Source organism: Nerophis lumbriciformis, linkage group LG23 (assembly GCF_033978685.3).
Source record: "Nerophis lumbriciformis linkage group LG23, RoL_Nlum_v2.1, whole genome shotgun sequence".
NCBI lineage: Eukaryota > Metazoa > Chordata > Actinopteri > Syngnathiformes > Syngnathidae > Nerophis > Nerophis lumbriciformis.
In genome coordinates, this window is record NC_084570.2 from 30,536,521 (window position 1) to 30,555,079 (window position 18,559).

At 41.9% G+C, this 18,559-nt stretch overlaps 1 protein-coding gene across 1 annotated transcript in view; it reads left to right on the forward strand.

The window, feature by feature from the left end:
* Nucleotides 1-18,559, forward strand: part of ankrd52b (ankyrin repeat domain 52b) — a 40,200-nt gene that overhangs the window by 7,766 nt on the left and 13,875 nt on the right. The window contains exons 8-21 of the mRNA XM_061984777.1: nucleotides 3,957-4,169; nucleotides 4,239-4,317; nucleotides 4,394-4,508; nucleotides 6,862-6,944; nucleotides 7,013-7,130; nucleotides 7,199-7,267; nucleotides 7,341-7,481; nucleotides 7,581-7,631; nucleotides 9,319-9,430; nucleotides 9,506-9,577; nucleotides 9,646-9,847; nucleotides 11,312-11,399; nucleotides 13,129-13,246; nucleotides 13,310-13,529. Of these exons, the coding sequence (XP_061840761.1) occupies nucleotides 3,957-4,169; nucleotides 4,239-4,317; nucleotides 4,394-4,508; nucleotides 6,862-6,944; nucleotides 7,013-7,130; nucleotides 7,199-7,267; nucleotides 7,341-7,481; nucleotides 7,581-7,631; nucleotides 9,319-9,430; nucleotides 9,506-9,577; nucleotides 9,646-9,847; nucleotides 11,312-11,399; nucleotides 13,129-13,246; nucleotides 13,310-13,529 (1,681 nt within the window). The remainder of the gene's footprint in view (nucleotides 1-3,956; nucleotides 4,170-4,238; nucleotides 4,318-4,393; nucleotides 4,509-6,861; nucleotides 6,945-7,012; nucleotides 7,131-7,198; nucleotides 7,268-7,340; nucleotides 7,482-7,580; nucleotides 7,632-9,318; nucleotides 9,431-9,505; nucleotides 9,578-9,645; nucleotides 9,848-11,311; nucleotides 11,400-13,128; nucleotides 13,247-13,309; nucleotides 13,530-18,559) is intronic.

Consider the following 18,559-nt stretch of genomic DNA (forward strand, 5'->3'; position numbering starts at 1 on the left):
CAACCATAAATCATAAATAATCTAATATTATGTTAATAAAGCTTTTTTACTATATTCTAACCTAATTCTTGATTATGGAAAATTGTAAATTCTTCTTTGAGTGCAACAAGAAAACCACAATGTGTTTAATGCCCTTTAATTTACATTTTAACCTTCTAAAATTGTTCTTTGAGTGCAATAGGAAACATAAGTTCATTGTATTGTAAGATTTTCTGTTAAAATAAAGCCATCCATCCATCCATTTTCTACCGCTTATTCCCTTCGGGGTCGCGGGGGGCGCTGGAGCCTATCTCAGCTACAATCGGGCGGAAGGCGGTGTACACCCTGGACAAGTCGCCACCTCATCGCAGGGCCAACACAGATAGACAGACAACATTCACACTCACATTCACACACTAGGGCCAATTTAGTGTTGCCAATCAACCTATCCCCAGGTGCATGTCTTTGGCGGTGGGAGGAAGCCGGAGTACCCGGAGGGAACCCACGCAGTCACGGGGAGAACATGCAAACTCCACACAGAAAGATCCCGAGGCCGGGATTGAACTCACGACTACTCAGGACCTTCGTATTGTGAGGCAGACGCACTAAAGTATCAATATAAATTTTGGGACCGGTACCAAATTATTGATATCGGGACAACCCGAAATTACAGTAGTCTTTAGTTTGTGTAGGGTATGGACAGGTAAAACGGCCTTTTGCTTGGTGTCTAAAGAAATGTGTGACATTATCATGTTTTTAAATCTTTGTTGCCAACAGGAGGTCAACGTTATTGACTTTGGGTTGTAGTTTTTTATTTCATGCAGCACTACATGCTTGTGTGTACGCATTAAAACACTCACTGGTGATAAAAAAAGATCATGATGTAATTGTGCGCTATTTTTAAAAATAATATACACGCCATAGTATGTCTGATATGTCACTGTTTATCGTGTTAATTGGTTCTGGGCCTGACCGTGGTAAATGAATTTCCGCGAAGGAAGTAGAAATTATTCATCAAAAAATCGAATATTTTCATAGCGAGGGCGGAACAAAGCAACTGTTTATGACATTCTGAATACACTTTTTTAACATTATGAGAGCTCTCCAGACATGAAATAACACCCTTTAGTTTTTTTTCATACGTTTTTATTTCAATGTTGTAATTCAGCATGAGGCTGAGCCAATCAGTGGCCACGACACTGAACAGCATGCTCTGATCAATACGGTCTCACAGAGTGTCCAACATTACTGCAGCTAGTGCACGATTTTGAGAAAAAAAGTATTTGTAATATTTTTCTTCAAAATTCAATTTGCGATTGTTATATTTTATTCATTAAAATGCATAAAAGTGTGAAAATAATATCCATCAAAATTATACAGTTTTTATGACGTAATGTAATCAAAATATATAATAATAATAATGCAAGTGACCGTTTAAAAGGATATCAACTTTTATTTCTCATTACTGTGGAATTGTTTACTATTGTACTGTAATTGGAAGGTAAAACACTTTATCCTCAATAAATAAGTAAAAAAAAAAACAAATAAAATGGACTCCTTTCTGTAAGAAAATAATTACCGTAAATTAAAATGTAACCTCTTAAAGTGCATTTTTTCCCCAGTTGAAAAAACAAAGTTGGACGTTTTTGTTTCTTGTCATCACGTAATCTTAACATTCTCGCTCATTCGTCCGTGTTGATGGGCTCATATTGCCCATCTGATGGGAAGCTGAAATAGTAACACAACAGGACATTTGGCTTTGTAATCTTATTTTTGTCCTCCTAATTTTTGTTACTTTGCAGAGTCGCGAGTAGGGAGGGTCTCTGTCTGTCCTTCCTGTGTGTGCCCTCCGAGACAACAATTGTGAATGAGTGAAAAGAGGCCTCACTGCGTTCAGTCAATGCTACTGTTAAGTAAACGTGTTTAGGTGCTGAGAGTGAGGCACAGAGTGAGACCTCTTTCTCCATGTTTGAAGCGAGAGACGAACAAACACGAGGCTCAACGATTCTGATTGGCCGACATGTCTGTTACTCAAATGGCGGTGACGACGGACAAAAATAAAAAAACTTGCGGTTCTGTTATCGCACTAATTAAAACCTTGATGTCGATTAATCGTGCAACCCTATAGTGTAGTATTAATATTTTTAGTTAATTCAGATGTTTGTATGCTTGAAAGATGCTTAATTTGGGCCAAAAATACATGCCTAAAAAAATCTGCGATAAAGTAAAGACGCATAAAAAGTTCAAATAAGATTTGGCAAGGGATGACTGTAATGATGAACAGGTGTGGTATGGCCAAGTCTGTTGTGTGTATTAAGGTTAGGGCGGGGGTCGGCAATCCGCGGCTCTCGAGCCACAAGCGGCTCTGTAGCACTGCCCTAGTGGCTCCCTGTAGTTTTTTCAAAAATGTATGAAAATGGAAAAAGATGAGGGAAAAAAAATTGTTTGTTTCAATATGGTTTCTGTAAGAGGACAAACACGACACAAACCTTCCTAATTGTTAGAAATCCCACTGTTTATTTTAAAAATGCTTCGCTGAGGAGAGTATTTGGCGTGTGCCATTTTGTCTTACGAATTGTAGAAGTCCTTGAACGCACCGTAGTTTGTTTACATGTACAACTTTCCTTGATGCTGCCACAGAAAGACGAGTTTTATGCCACTCCTTCTTTGTCTCTATTTGTCCATCAAACTTTTTATGCTGAATGCACAAAGGTGAGCTTTGTTGATGTTATTGACTTGTGTGGAGTGCTAATCAGACATATTTGGTCGCTGCATGACTGCAAGCTCATCGATGCTAACATGCTATTTATTTTAGCTGTATGTACATAATGCATCATTAGGCCTCGTATTTAAGGTATATTGTAGCTCATTTTATTTGCAGTTTCCGTTTCCTTCAACTTGAACACACACATCTTTACCTTTGGCCATTCTAAGACAGTAATTTCCAGGAGTTATCACACCCTCTGAAAAGCCTTCGTTTTAGTAATGTTTTCCAATGTTGTAAAAATGTGTAGAATAAATATTACATTTCAACATTTCTGTCATTGAAGATTTGCGTCAGCTTGCGACACATAGTCATTTTGATAGTAGGCTAATATAGACATTTACATCATGTGTTGTCTTCATTACAAGACTTATATAAGACTTTTAAATTCCTTTTGATTGTAGTCTAAAATAGCTAATATAGACACTCACATCATGTGTTGTCTTCATTATAACACTTATATAAGACTTTTAAAGTAATTTTGATAGTAGTCTGATATAGTTAATATAGAATAGAATAGAATAGAATGGACTTTATTGTCATTATATTTGCATATAACGAGATTAAGGTAAGATTAATATAGACACATCATATGTTGTCTTCATTATAACACTTACCGGGTATATAAGACTTTTAAAGTAATTTTGATAGTAGGCTTATTTAGACACATGTGTTGTCTTCATTTTAAGACTTTTTAAGTCATTTTGATAGTAGTCTAATATAGTTAGACTACTTTTTCTTTTGTATTTTTGGTCCAGTATGGCTCGTTAGGGTTCAGAAGCTGGGTTACAATGCCATCTGCTAGATGGAGTTGGAACAAAGAGCTACCCAGACTGTCCTATTATAAATTAGATGGCAAATGATCTAAAAAAACAAACAAAACAAATCAGACACCAAAACTTTTTTGGCAGTCCTAGAATGTCCTACAAATGTAAAAAGAAGTGAACTATTGCTTTACAATTGGAAGATAGCAAGTAGAAAAAGGCGTGTAAAAAGGCGCTAGCCACGGTAAAATGTCCAAATGTTGATAATAAATTCCTATATTGACCCTGGAGTTTTACTTCTTTTAATGTGAATCTTTACATTACTTCCAGTATATGTTCTTCTTCTCTTTACCTCTCCAGTGGAAGTTTGGAGGTAGTTATTATATGCTGGCTAAACCGAGCTCCTTTGAGGTCATGTGACAGCCATGAGTTGCTCTTCTCCCTCCCAGGTGGACGAAGCCAACACGTACGGCAACACGGCGCTCCACATGGCCTGTCACACAGGCCAGGACGCCGTGGCCACCGAGCTGGTCAACTGCGGCGCCAACATCAACCAGCCCAACCAGCAGAGCAGCACGCCGCTCCACCTGGCCGCCGCCTCCTCCAGCGGGGTGCCGTGTGTCGAGCTGCTCATCAACAACGGCGCCGACGTCAACATGCAGGTAAACACAAAATACGGGAGAACCGGGTTTTGCGAAGGCTTCTGACTGGTGAAATGTTTCCCTGGACAGAACAAAGAAGGCAAGTGCCCTCTGCACATGGCTGCCATGCATGGCCGCTTCACAGGCTCCCAGATTCTTATACAAAATGGTAACATGCAGTTGTCAGCATGCCTTGTCACTCAGAATAAAAATAACACAACGCCGCCCATTCTGCCGTTTCCCAGGTAGTGAAATCGATTGTGTTGACATATACGGGAACACTCCTCTCCATGTGGCCACCAGGTACGGTCAGGAGTTGTTGATCAGCACTCTGCTCACCAACGGTGCTGACAAAGCCAGGTGAGTGTCTTACAGTAGACGACAAAACTCAAATCAATTATTTCAACAGTAATTGGGTACGGATGTAACAATAAACGGTATTAATGATAACTGCGCTAAAATTTGTGACGCTTAGTGATGTGCAGATCCATACTGAAATATTGATGCCTCCGATACCAGATCTTTATTTATATAGAATAAATACATTTATTATTTATTTATTTTATTCTTATTTATTTATTTATTTTTGGTCATCAGTTCATGTAAATCATAGGTGTCAAACTCAAGGCCCGGGGGCCGGATGTGGCCCACCACTTCATTTTATTTGGCCCTCGAAAGCCTGGAAACAATATGTATCAATAAAGTACTGTAACTTTTCTTACTAAATGTATTTTCTCTTTCTATTTTGGGAGAAAAAAATATATGTACTCCATGTAATCGCAAATGATGCTTAAATATTGTCTAATTACGCAAAAATATATTATCAAACATTCAAACCATTTTTTAAATAGGAATAAATACTAATGATAAGGATTTCAAAGCAAGTTATCTGTCAAACTGTGAAATGTAAAAGTAGCAATAGATGTCATTGTAAAATTGTGAAATTTACTGTGGTTTTTACAGCATTTTTCTCTAAATGACAGTACTTTTTTTTACTGTAAAACTGTGGTGCCGTTTTGGCATTTACAGTTATACACTGAAAAATATAGAGTTGTTGATTTGCTGTAAAATAAATAAATAAAAAAAAAAAAAAACTGGCAGCTCAGGTGCCAAAATGTTACTGTAAAATTGCAGTTTTTTTAATTTACTGTAAAAAAAAAAAAGCAAATGTAAATTTTACAGTAAAATTCTGGCAACTGAGCTGCCTTTTTTTAACCATAAAAACAGCAGTACTGTTTTTCCATTTACAGTAATATACACTAAATTTTGAGGTAAAATTATTGCGACTTACCATATTTTTTACATTTTAGTTTAAAAAAAAAATACTAATAAAATGTTTTAAAAAATTGTGTAATAATAGTATTCACTGTTAGAAGCCTCCCTCTGGGGCCAAACATAACTGCGATGTGGCCCTCAGTGAAAACGTCTTTGACACACCTCTGATGTAAACAGTACACTTCAAGTCCATAGCAGATAAATAAATAAATTATCGGTTTACATTTCTTGACCAAAAAGGTATAGGCTGAAGCTAAAAGCGTATTATGCCTACCCTTTCCTACCCTTTCCACATTCACTTTGTACATGTCAAATAGAGAAAAGAAAAGAAAAAAACAAAAAATCGATCTTGAGATATATCTGTCAAAATCATAGTACTTGATCACATGCATTGTTAAGCATGTAAATAAATGCATTTACCAATACGTACGTACGTAAGTACAGTACAGGCCAAAAGTTTGGACACAACTTCTCATTCAATGCGTTTTCTTTATTTTCATGACTATTTACATTGTAGATTGTCACTGAAGGCATCAAAACTATGAATGAACAGATGTGGAGTTACGTACTTAACAAAAAAAAGTGAAATAACTGAAAACATGTATTTTATTCTAGTTTCTTCAAAATAGCCACCCTTTGCTCTGATTACTGCTTTGCACACTCTTGGCATTCTCTCGATGAGCTTCAAGAAGCAGTCACCTGAAATGGTTTTCACTTCACAGGGGTGCCTTATCAGGGTTGATTAGTGGAATTTCTTGCTTTATCAATGGGGTTGGGATTATCAGTTGTACTGTACAGTACAGGCCAAAAGTTTGGACACACCTTATTTCAATGTGTTTTGTTTATTTTCATGACTATTTACATTGTAGATTGTCACTGAAGGCATCAAAACGATGACACCTGTGAAGTGAAAACCATTTCAGGTGACTATCTCTTAAAGCTCATCGAGAGAATACCAAGAGTGTGCGAAAAAGTAATTAGAACACAGGGTGGCTATTTTGAACAAGCTAGAATATAAAACATGTTTTCAATTATTTCACCTTTTTTTGTGAAGTACATAACCCCACATGTGTTCATTCATAGTTTTGATGTGACAATCAACAATGTAAATAGTCATGAAAATAAAGAAAACGCATTGAATGAGGAGAAGATGTGTCCAAACTTTTGGCCTGTACTGTGTGTGTGTATATATAATATAATTCTAGAGATTTCGCCAATCCTTTTAAACACTCTTTCTTTATTTAAAAATGACTCGCAACAAATCTAGCATCTTTTCTAGTGTTTATGTAAAATATACTTGTGTTTAGAGACTACTTCTGTCACTTCGTGTCCGCTATAAATAATTACATTCAGGGGAAACACTGATATTTTCTTCCATTTTGCACTTCCCGTGTTCCAATCACTTGGTGTTAATAGTATGTTGGACTGTGGTTTGCAGACAGGGGGTACACGGGATGCTTCCGTTACACTTGGCAGCACTCTACGGCTTTCCAGACTGCTGTCGCAAATTGCTTTCAAATGGTGAGAAGCACTTTCTCCACATTTTCTCACGGCACTTTTGAAAAATGCCTTACCTGCGTGTCTTCTAGGCCAGTATTACAACATCATGCAGTCGCCGACCAGCTGCCAGACGCCGTCTTTTGGATTCGATATAAATACACAGGACGAACTTGGGATGACTTGTTTGCATGCCGTTGCCTCTGGAGGGTAACAAAGATGCTGTGTTGCACGGCCATGCTTGCAGTTCTGAAGGAACTTTTGTTTTGTGTTGGCAGTAATGTCGACTGTCTCAACCTGCTGATAAGTAGTGGCGCTGACCTGGATATAAAGGATCATTTGGGAAGGTAAAGGAACTTGTTGACAAGCGAACATAGTCTTTGATGGGTTGTTATCGCTGTCTCCCGTTGTGGCTCCTAGGTCTCCTTTGCACTATGCTGCCGCCAACGGGAAAAGCCAGTGTACAATCACACTGGTAAGAAGCGGCTCAGAGGTCAACGAGTTGGACCTAATGGGCTGCAGCCCTCTACACTACGCCGCTGCAGCACACACTTTCTTTGGGTGAGACATTTTGGGAATGCCGGCAACCGTCCCACAAAAACCAGTTGTTGTCGTTTTCATGTTGAGGTTTAAATGTGTCCAACTTTGTGTTGCATACAGAGGGGAGCCAAGCACTGACTGTAATGCGGAAAAGGAAAAGGAAGCCTCGCTGTATGTCGCACATCTGTCGTGAGGTTAACCCGGCTGCAACAATTGGTTGATCTGGACAATTTATTAGGAAACAATTGCTGTATGGAAGTTCTGCCTTCATTTGGTTAATTTATTGGCCAATATTGACGGATTATTTTGTCTAAAGAAAAAGTAAGGCCAGCAACACTTGTGTCCTTCTAATAATTTTAATATAAACTGCGCAGGCGCTGCCAAACACAGACTGGTTTCGAAAATGTCTTCGTCAATGTGCAAATAATAGACAGAATGGAAAATTGTACAAAATAAATCAAAGATTAAGTACAGTATCATAGGAAAATAAATAAAGCAATACATTTTTTTTTATAAAACATGTTTTCAAGATTATTTTGTTGTCATTCTAAATAATATACAAAAGTATCCAGTTTAAAGCACAAAGTGAAGTACGCAAACAAAAACCAACAATCAATCAAAGTTTATTTATAGAGCCCTTAATCATAAATGTCTCAAAGGACTGCACAAACCACCACAACATCCTCGGCTCAGATCCCACATCAGGGCAAGAAAAAACTCAACCCAATGGGAACAATGAGAAACCTTGGAAGAGACCGCAGACCTCGGACCTGCCCATGCCAGCAGGGGTCTCCTCTTGCATGTAGATAAGTCGGCAGTGCAGAGACGTCACCAATCGATGCACAGCGGAGTGGTCCATCCCAGCTAGCACGTCCTTTGTGGAAACTGATCCGTGGCCACCTAATAAACCTCTCCACGCAGGAGAGGGGGGCAGAGCAGAAAAGAGAGACGGCAGATCAACCGGTCTATAAAGGGTCTATTTAAAGGCTAGAGTATACAAATGAGTTTTAAGATGGGACTTAAATGCTTCTTCTGAGAACGAGATGTCGTTTCATGCCCACGTCGGGTTTTTTCTGCTGATAATGACGTAAACAAGGTATTGCGTGGATTTTGCCCAAATTAATAGAAAATGCTCGGTATGTGTGGTCTAACTAGGGTTGCACTGATTAGTTGACGTAATCGACAACATCAGTTATAGAAATTAACCAACAAAGATATGTTCATGTGTACCCTATTGTTGCTGTAGCTAACTAATTGCAGCTAAATAACCCTGACAGTACTGGATAAAATATACTTGTCATGTTTACAGGACATCCTGCACTTTAGGTCTGTTGATTTATTTTTCACTGTCACGGTTCTATACTTTGTGTAATGAAGTAAAACCATTCCTTTCTCAGTCTTTCCTTTTTTTCGTTACAATTGAATTTACGATTATGGTGTTAAAACCAAGTCACAGACTCAACGTCAAACTCAATCGTGTACATCAGATCATAAGCAATAATTGCTTCACTCGTCGACGAATCAGAAACATAATTGCTGATGAGTATACTATTGAAATAATCGTTAGTTGCAGCCCTAGTCATGACTCTTCTTATTCAGATTGCAATTATTTGCATAACGGTAAGAGAGCCAATATCAAGCGTCTCTGGTTACCGTATTTAAATACGATAGATGTGCAAATATGATCAAACACAGTTGTAGAACCACTGTTAAGTAAACACTTTAATTGTGACAAATAATTACGTCTCAGTTATGCGTGACCGTGTGTGTGTACCTAATATTGTGGCTGGTGATTCCATGATACAGCATGACTCCAGTTGCTGTAGGGCCCTTTTATGTGACATGTCTTTGTGTGCAGGTGTTTGGACTATCTGCTGGACAGTGGTGGAAACCCGACAGTAAAGAACACGAAAGGTTATAGTGCTGTGCACTATGCAGCAGCTTATGGTAATAAGCAGCACCTGGAACTGGTCAGTAGCACATTTTTTCATTTTAGGATTATATTTGTATTCAAGCGATTTAATCCAATATCCTTATTTTTGAAGCTCCTGGAGATTTCTTTCAACTGTTTAGAAGAGGCTGAGAGTAATATTCCAGTTAGTCCACTGCACTTAGCTGTGAGTAGTTCAAAGGCAGCACTTCTTGTGGGACCATTGCCTTTTACAAAGCGTTGCTATGTCGACAGGCGTATTATGGTCACTGTGAGGCCCTGCGCCTGCTGTGTGAGACCTTGGTGAGTTTGGACGTACGAGACATCGAAGGCCAAACTGCCCTCCACCTGGCCGCTCTGAGAGGCTTCACCTCGTGTGTGGAGGTGCTGCTGGACCATCAGGCTTCCTGCTCACTGAAGGAGCACAAACACAAGCGGACAGCCCTCCATGCTGCAGGTGTGTGGAGAAAGGATTCCTGTTTTGGGTGTATTGATGTTCTATTGTCCTTGTTGTGTGAATGTCTAAGCACTCACGCATATAAGATTCTACACCAAAAAATCCTCTATTTATTATTATAATATATGTTAATGTCCAATCACTCACACATATAAGATTCTACACCAAAAAATAATGTGTTTATTATTAATATGTGTGAATGCCCAAGCACTCACGCATATTAAAAAACATATATTATTGCTGTTATTATGTGTGGATGCCAAAGCACTCACACATATTAATAAAAATCATCTATTTATTATTATTATGTGTGAATGTCCAAGCACTCACACATATAACATTCTACACCAAAAAAATCCTGTTTATTATTATTATTATATGTGTGAATGTCAATGACTCACACATATAAGATTCTACACTAAAAAATCATCTATTTATTATTATTATTATTATTATTATAATATGTATATATATATATATATATATATATATATATATATATATATATATATATATATATATGCACGGTGGCAGAAGGGTTAGTGCGTCTGCCTCACAATACGAAGGTCCTGAGTAGTCGTGAGTTCAATCCCGGCCTCGGGATCTTTCTGTGTGGAGTTTGCATGTCCTCCCCGTGACTGCGTGGGTTCCCTCCGGGTACTCCGGCTTCCTCCCACCTCCAAAGACATGCACCTGGGGATAGGTTGATTGGCAACACTAAATTGGCCCTAGAGTGTGAATGTGAGTGTGAATGTTGTCTGTCTATCTGTGTTGGCCCTGTGATGAGGTGGCGACTTGTCCAGGGTGTACCCAGCCTTCCGCCCGATTGTAGCTGAGATAGGCTCCAGCGCTCCCCGCGACCCCGAAGGGAATAAGCGGTAGAAAATGGATGGATGGATTATAATATGTGTCAATGCCAAAGCACTCACACATATGGAAAAAAACATATATTTATTATTATTCCACCGCAAAAGTGTGGCATGCCTCACAGCCCAGTTGTCATTCAATCGCAACCGTTCGGGTATCAAAATGTTCAGCTGGACCAGGAATTGTGATCCCCCCCCCAATATTTTTTAAATAAATTCCCGATTTTCCAGGACATTTTGCCCATTGAAAATGAATAGAACAATTTTCAAACTTGCGCAATTCCCACATTTCTCTCCCGATTCGAACCGTTCCTCCATCCACACACTCTACTCACCTTGGACAATGCAACTACCAAGTTAAAAAAATTCCAGGAATTCCTGGTTTTCCATAGCCCTATTTTCACCTCTTGTCCCAAAGTTTTCACAGTTCAACCATTTTTGACCATTCCACTCACCCTGGACATTCAAGCATTTCAGTTCCCCTCATACGTATTGGCAGTTCGGCTGCTTGCGCACATAGGGCATTCACATGCAATTCCTAAAGGAATTGCAAATTCTAATATTGTTTTATTCTTGACCTCTTTTTATTCACGTGCAGCCTCTGAGGGCCACATGGAGTGTCTGCTGTTGCTGGTCAACAGAGAACAAAGTGCTGACATCATAGACAGCCCAGACACACAAGGACAGTAAGTCAACACTCGTTCTGTCATTTTCTTATTCAGGACTCAAACACACAAATCTACCCAATGGCTTTCCTAAAATCCTCAGCAAAATGTGAAGTACAGGAAACTGTGTACATATTAAATGTACTGCTTCAGTTTAGTACTATTATTGTGTAATTATTTTGACAGTATCCCATATTTTAGGATTCATTTGTTCATTTCGCCAGCATTTGTAAAGAATGTTTTTACATAGTTGTAATAAAACATTAACGTTTTGTTAATGTGTAGTACAAAAAGTCATTATTTATAATGCTAACTTATATCCGGGACATCTGCAGTTTGCTCAGGCCGAGGGATTTTGTTGCAATTTACAAAAATAATACTTGTATAGAAGCAATGCAGCAAATTTCAGTCACCCCTAAATTAAAGACAACTGCACTTTTTTGAAAGTCTGCCTATCATTCACAATCTTCATGTAAGACAATGTAGCCAATAGGAGTCGCTCTGTTCTGCCTATAAAGCACATAAAAACATCCAAACACCTTCATCAAGGTTTTATATACATGCTGAAAGTATATATGTAATGTAATAACTGTTCTGTAATCCTGTACAATGTTTGTCTAATCTTGAACGGTTTTGTGCTGAAAATGAAACGTTGTTGTACTTGTACAATGACAATAAAGATTCATCCATCCATTTATAATAACATGTAATATTGACCTATTTTGCTAATTTAAGCAAACAGCAGCGTATTAATTTAAAAAATGCATCACAGAGTTCGCTTTTTTCCCAACATCACTGATTTCTATTCACAGCAGACTTCATGAGAGACAACAAAACGTAATAAAACATCACTTACTTTACAAGGCCTGCTGTCACTGGGATGTCAACTGTTAGAAAGTTCATATTTTCCTCTTTGGATGAAAAATGATCAAAATCCTCGCAAAGAAAAAAGGGGAGTGGAACCAAGCGTCTTTTCGGGTCTTTCTCGTCATTTCCAGATTTATTTTGGATGTCAAAGATGACCAATTTGTCGGATTGTGTCCTCATCCCTGTACCATCAAGGTGAGAGGCGTGAATTATAATCTAGAATAAACTTTCACAAACTTTGAGGCAAGAAAGCAGCTCACCAGCTGATGACATGATAGCATCATAAGCTAATTAGCTCCCTGTGACAATGCGTCGCTATAAATAGTTTGTCTGCATTAGCGCTTATAATAACAATATCGCAAATACTTGTAAATATTCAGGTCACGAAATTTAAATTGAGTGTTTTTGGCGCTTTTTGGATGATTGTGTAGAGGGCTTTATTATCCATTGTAAGCATACTTTTATTTCCCTTTATATGCGCGTTAGAATGCATTAAAAAATACATCTGTCTTCTTGTCTCTCATAATGATTGTGAACGATAGGCCAAATATACAAAAACAAGTGCAGTTCCCCTTTAAAACTCCACATCAGTCAGTATAAAAGAACATCAGTGCTGAGTGTGATTTTCTAATGAATACGTATTATGTTGTATTGTCCTGGTCAAAAATAAGAATCAAACATGTAGTATAAGTAGTTCTTTGTGTCATGTCTTGTAATGTCATTCTTTGCATTTGACTACACAGAAACTACAACACCGTTTATATAAAAGACTCTTTGACTCTCTATGGCTCAAGTGTGTCGGTCAGTTGTTGAGATGATGAGATCTCAACCCGCAATCTCACTGCTCCAGAAGTCAATTCTGCTTCTTTTGCTTGTTTTGCAGGACAGCGCTCATGCTGGCAGCTCTGGGTTGTCACACTGATTGTGTGCACATCCTGTTGGAAAAAGGAGCCAAACCGGACGTTGCCGACAAAAAAGGCTTCACTGCATTACATCGAGCTGTATGTGTCAAGTATAAGTGTCTTTAACACTGTTTAGATGTCTCAAATCCTATTGTCCTGCAGGCCATGTTGGGCAGTGAGGACTGCACATCAGCTTTGTTGGAGCATGGCGCCTCTGCTCTGTGTCGAGACTCTCTGGGAAGGACGCCGCTGCACCTGGCTGCATCCCGTGGCCACACACAGCTATTGCGCACTTTGCTGCAGGCTGCAGTCAAAGCAGACCCTCTGGACTCCATGTTGGATTACAGAGGCTACACGCCCACCCACTGGGCCGCCTACCGCGGTGAGACATCTGCAAGTTTTTACACAAATGTTGCTTCATTGTCAAGTAGGAAATATAAATGACTATGTCCTACAGAAAGGAAGTATAAAAACATATTTGCATCTGTTATATAAGCCTACCATTGATTCTCAACTGGTGGACCCAAAACTGGCAGTTGCGGACCGCAAGTGAGTGGTGGGTTGTTGCCTGATAGACATGTGACGTTCGTCAACAACTCAAGTCTTTTGAACTGCTCTTTTAAGTGAAAGATGTCAACCGACTCACAAGTTGTATCTCTAAAAAGTTCATTATGTGTTCTCTTTGAGGATACTTTTCAGTTTCTTGTAGTCCAGGGGTGGCAAACTGGTTTTCATTGAGGGCCACATCTTAGTTATGGCTATCCTCAGAGGGCCGCTTGTAACAGCAAAAAATTGAATTTGCCTATGCATTTAATTATAAATATTTTTTAGGTACACTAAGACTGGCAACTTAGTTACCAGAATTCTACTGTAGTAAAAAGTTTTTTCTCCACAACATATTACGGTAAATGGAAAAACTGTAACTGTTTTTACGGGGAAAAAACGGCAGCTTAGTCGCCAGAATTTTACTGTGAAAATGTACAGGTTTTTTTTTTTACAACATATTACTGTAAATGTAAAAACAATACCACTGTTTTTTTTTTCCATCCATCCATCCATCTTCTTCCGCTTATCCGAGGTCGGGTCGCGGGGGCAGCAGCCTAAGCAGGGAAGGCCAGACTTCCCTCTCCCCAGCCACTTCGTCCAGCTCCTCCCGGGGAATCCCGAGGCATTCCCAGGTCAGCCGGGAGAGATAGTCTTCCCAACGTGTCCTGGGTCTTCCCCGTGGCCTCCTACCGGTCGGACGTGCCCGAAACACCTCCCTAGGGAGGCGTTCGGGTGGCATCCTGACCAGATGCCCGAACCACCTCATCTGGCTCCTCTCGATGTGGAGGAGCAGCGGCTTTACTTTGAGCTCCCCCCGGATGACAGAGCTTCTCACCCTATCTCTAAGGGAGAGCCCCGCCACCCGGCAGAGGAAACTCATTTCGGCCGCTTGTACCCGTGATCTTGTCCTTTCGGTCATGACCCAAAGCTCATGACCATAGGTGAGGATGGGAACGTAGATCGACCGGTAAATCGAGAGCTTTGCCTTCCGGCTCAGCTCCTTCTTCACCACAACGGATCGATACAGCGTCCGCATTACTGAAGACGCCGCACCGATCCGCCTGTCGATCTCACGATCCACTCTTCCCTCACTCGTGAACAAGACTCCGAGGTACTTGAACTCCTCCATTTGGGGCAAGATCTCCTCCCCAACCCGGAGATGGCACTCCACCCTTTTCCAGGCGAGAACCATGGACTCGGACTTGGAGGTGCTGATTCCCATCCCAGTCGCTTCACACTCGGTTGCGAACCGATCCAGTGAGAGCTGAAGATCTTGGCCAGATGAAGCCATCAGGACCACATCATCTGCGAAAAGCAGAGACCTAATCCTGCAGTCACCAAACCAGATACCCTCAACGCCCTGACTGCGCCTAGAAATTCTGTCCATAAAGGTTATGAACAGAATCGGTGACAAAGGGCAGCCCTGGCGGAGTCCAACCCTCACTGGAAACGGGTCCGACTTACTGCCGGCAATGCGGACCAAGCTCTGACACTGATTATACAGGGAGCGAACCGCCACAATAAGACAGTCCGTTACCCCATACTCTCTGAGCACTCCCCACAGGACTTCCCGGGGTACACGGTCGAATGCCTTCTCCAAGTCCACAAAGCACATGTAGACTGGTTGGGCAAACTCCCATGCACCCTCAAGGACCCTGCCGAGAGTATAGAGCTGGTCCACAGTTCCACGACCAGGACGAAAACCACACTGTTCCTCCTGAATCCGAGGTTCGACTATCTGGCGTAGCCTCCTCTCCAGTACACCTGAATAGACCTTACCGGGAAGGCTGAGGAGTGTGATCCCACGATAGTTGGAACACACCCTCCGGTTCCCCTTCTTAAAGAGAGGAACCACCACCCCGGTCTGCCAATCCAGAGGTACCGCCCCCGATGTCCACGCGATGTTGCAGAGTCTTGTCAACCAAGACAGCCCCACAACATCCAAAGCCTTAAGGAACTCCGGGCGGATCTCATCCACCCCCGGGGCCTTGCCACCGAGGAGCTTTTTAACTACCTCGGCAACCTCAGCCCCAGAAATAGGAGAGCCCACCACAGATTCCCCAGGCCCTTCTTCCTCATAAGAAGACGTGCTGGTAGGATTGAGGAGGTCTTCGAAGTATTCCCTCCACCGATCCACAACATCCGCAGTCGAGGTCAGCAGAACACCATCCTCACCATACACTGTGTTGACATTGCACTGCTTCCCCTTCCTGAGGCGGCGGATGGTGGTCCAGAATCGCTTCGAAGCCGTCCGGAAGTCGTTTTCCATGGCTTCCCCGAACTCCTCCCATGTCCGAGTTTTTGCCTCCGCGACCGCTGAAGCCGCACATCGCTTGGCCTGTCGGTACCTGTCTGCTGCCTCCGGAGTCCTATGAGCCAAAAGAGCCCGATAGGACTCTTTCTTCAGCTTGACGGCATCCTTACCGCTGGTGTCCACCAGCGGGTTCTAGGATTACCGCCACGACCGGCACCAACCACCTTGCGGCCACAGCTCCAATCGGCCGCCTCGACAATAGAGGCACGGAACATCGTCCACTCGGACTCAATGTCCAGTGCCTCCCTCGTGACATGTTCAAAGTTCTTACGGAGGTGAGAATTGAAACTCTCTCTGACAGGAGACTCTGCCAGGCATTCCCAGCAAACCCTCACAATGCGTTTGGGCCTGCCAGGTCTGTCCGGCATCCTCCCCCACCATCGCAGCCAACTCACCACCAGGTGGTGATCGGTAGAAAGCTCCGCCCCTCTCTTCACCCGAGTGTCCAAAACATGAGACCGCAAATCCGATGACACAACTACAAAGTCGATCATGGAACTGCGGCCTAGGGTGTCCTGGTGCCAAGTGCACATATGGACACCCTTATGTTTGAAATTGGTGTTTGTTATTGACAATCTGTGACGAGCACAAAAGTCCAAAAACAAAACACCACTCGGGTTCAGATCCGGGCGGCCATTCTTCCCAATCACGCCTCTCCAGGTTTCACTGTCGCTGCCAACATGAGCGTTGAAGTCCCCCAGTAGAACGAGGGAATCACCCGGGGGAGCACTCTCCAGTACTTTCTCGAGTGAATCCAAAAAGGGTGGGTACTCTGAGCTGCCGTTTGGCAGGTAAGCGCAAACAACAGTCAGGACCCGTTCCCCCACCCGAAGGCGGAGGGAGGCTACCCTCTCGTCCACCGGGTTGAACTCCAACGTGCAGGCTCTGAGCCGGGGGGAAACAAGAATTGCCACCCAGCCCGTCGCCTCTCACTGCCGGCAACGCCAGGGTGGAAGAGAGTCCAGCCCCTCTCAAGAGAACTGGTTCCAGAGCCCTTGCTGTGCGTCGAAGTGAGTCCGACTATATCTAGCCGGAACTTCTCCACCTCACGCACTAGCTCAGGCTCCTTCCCCCCCAGCGAGGTGACGCTCCACGTCCCAAGAGCTAGCTTATGTAGCCGAGGATCGGACCGCCAAGTGCCCTGCCTTCGGCTGCCGCCCAGCTCACACTGCACCCGACCTCTATGGCCCCTGCTATGGGTGGTGAGCCCATTGGAGGGGGGACCCACGTTGCCCCTTCGGGCTGTGCCCGGCCGGGCCCCATGGGGACAGGCCCGGCCACCAGGCGCTCGCCATCGTGCCCCACCTCCAGAGGGGCGCCCCGGTGACCCGCGTCCGGGCGAGGGAAATCTGGGTTTCTTGTTCGTGTTCTTCATAGAGGTGTTTTTTTTTTATTCTGGCAAAAGAGATGCCAGTTTTTTCGATTAAAAAAAATGTGGTACTGTTTTTCTATTTACAGTAATGCACCACAAAAACAGCAACCATAGATTTTACAGGAGGGAAAAACAGCTCAGTCGACATTATTTTACCGTACAAAACTGTGGTCGATTGTTTTTTCAATCTACAGTGATATGCCGTAAAAACACCATACATTTTTACCCTAAAATCTATTGTCATTTTTACAATTTGTACAATTTGATGGATTACTTCTTTTGACATCATAAGTCAAGCAGATATTTAACTATTCATTTTTATTTTAACAAAAACAATGTTTGGAAAGTATGATAATATATTTGTTGCAATATTGGGTGATATTAAAGTTGAAAACATGCAATTTGATGCAGTGCATATATTTTTTTTCTGTCAAAATGGAAAGAACGAATACATTTAGTAAGGAAAGATAAGGTAATTTATTGACGATGAGAACGCCTCTGTGCAATTACTGCTATCATGGCAGAAGCTGCAAAACAACCAAAGAAATGAAAAAGAAAAACGGAGGCTACCCGGATAAAAGGACAGTCAAGGATCAACATTGCCCCGTCTTTCACTCGCTGCCGTGAGCTCAGAGACGAGGAATTTCAGAGCGATGCTGCCTTGTTTCTGTTCTTGCTAAACGAGAAAGTGACTTTCCATGCTCAAATCAAAATGCTAATGCTAATGTTAGCGATCAGAAATGTGCGTGTTAACAATAAATATCCACCAGCGTGATAGTTCCACAATACTTTCTTTGTAAAGAAACTCTTGCGCCGGTCTTTCTTTGCTTGGGACCTGCATCTGCCCCGGTACATTCTTGGTAGTAGCGTCATGTTTGTAGAACAATCCAAGATAATTTCTTGATATTGTCTGCTATTTAACATCAGCCATTAGAGACAGAATGTTTGTGACAATATTACATCATGTCAGTATGACGCTAGCTGCGCTAGGCACCATGGGGAATGTGGTCTTCTTCTAGCAAAACACTACCGCTTTGGTCCACTGGCGCCGCCAAAATCAAGAAAAACTGAAAGTTCTTAAGTGGGGCTTGAAGCACGTGCATTCACCTGTGTCAAAGGGAGGAAACAGGAGAGAGGCCAGGCTGGATGTCGTATTTTTTGTTTACCGCTTTTTATACGC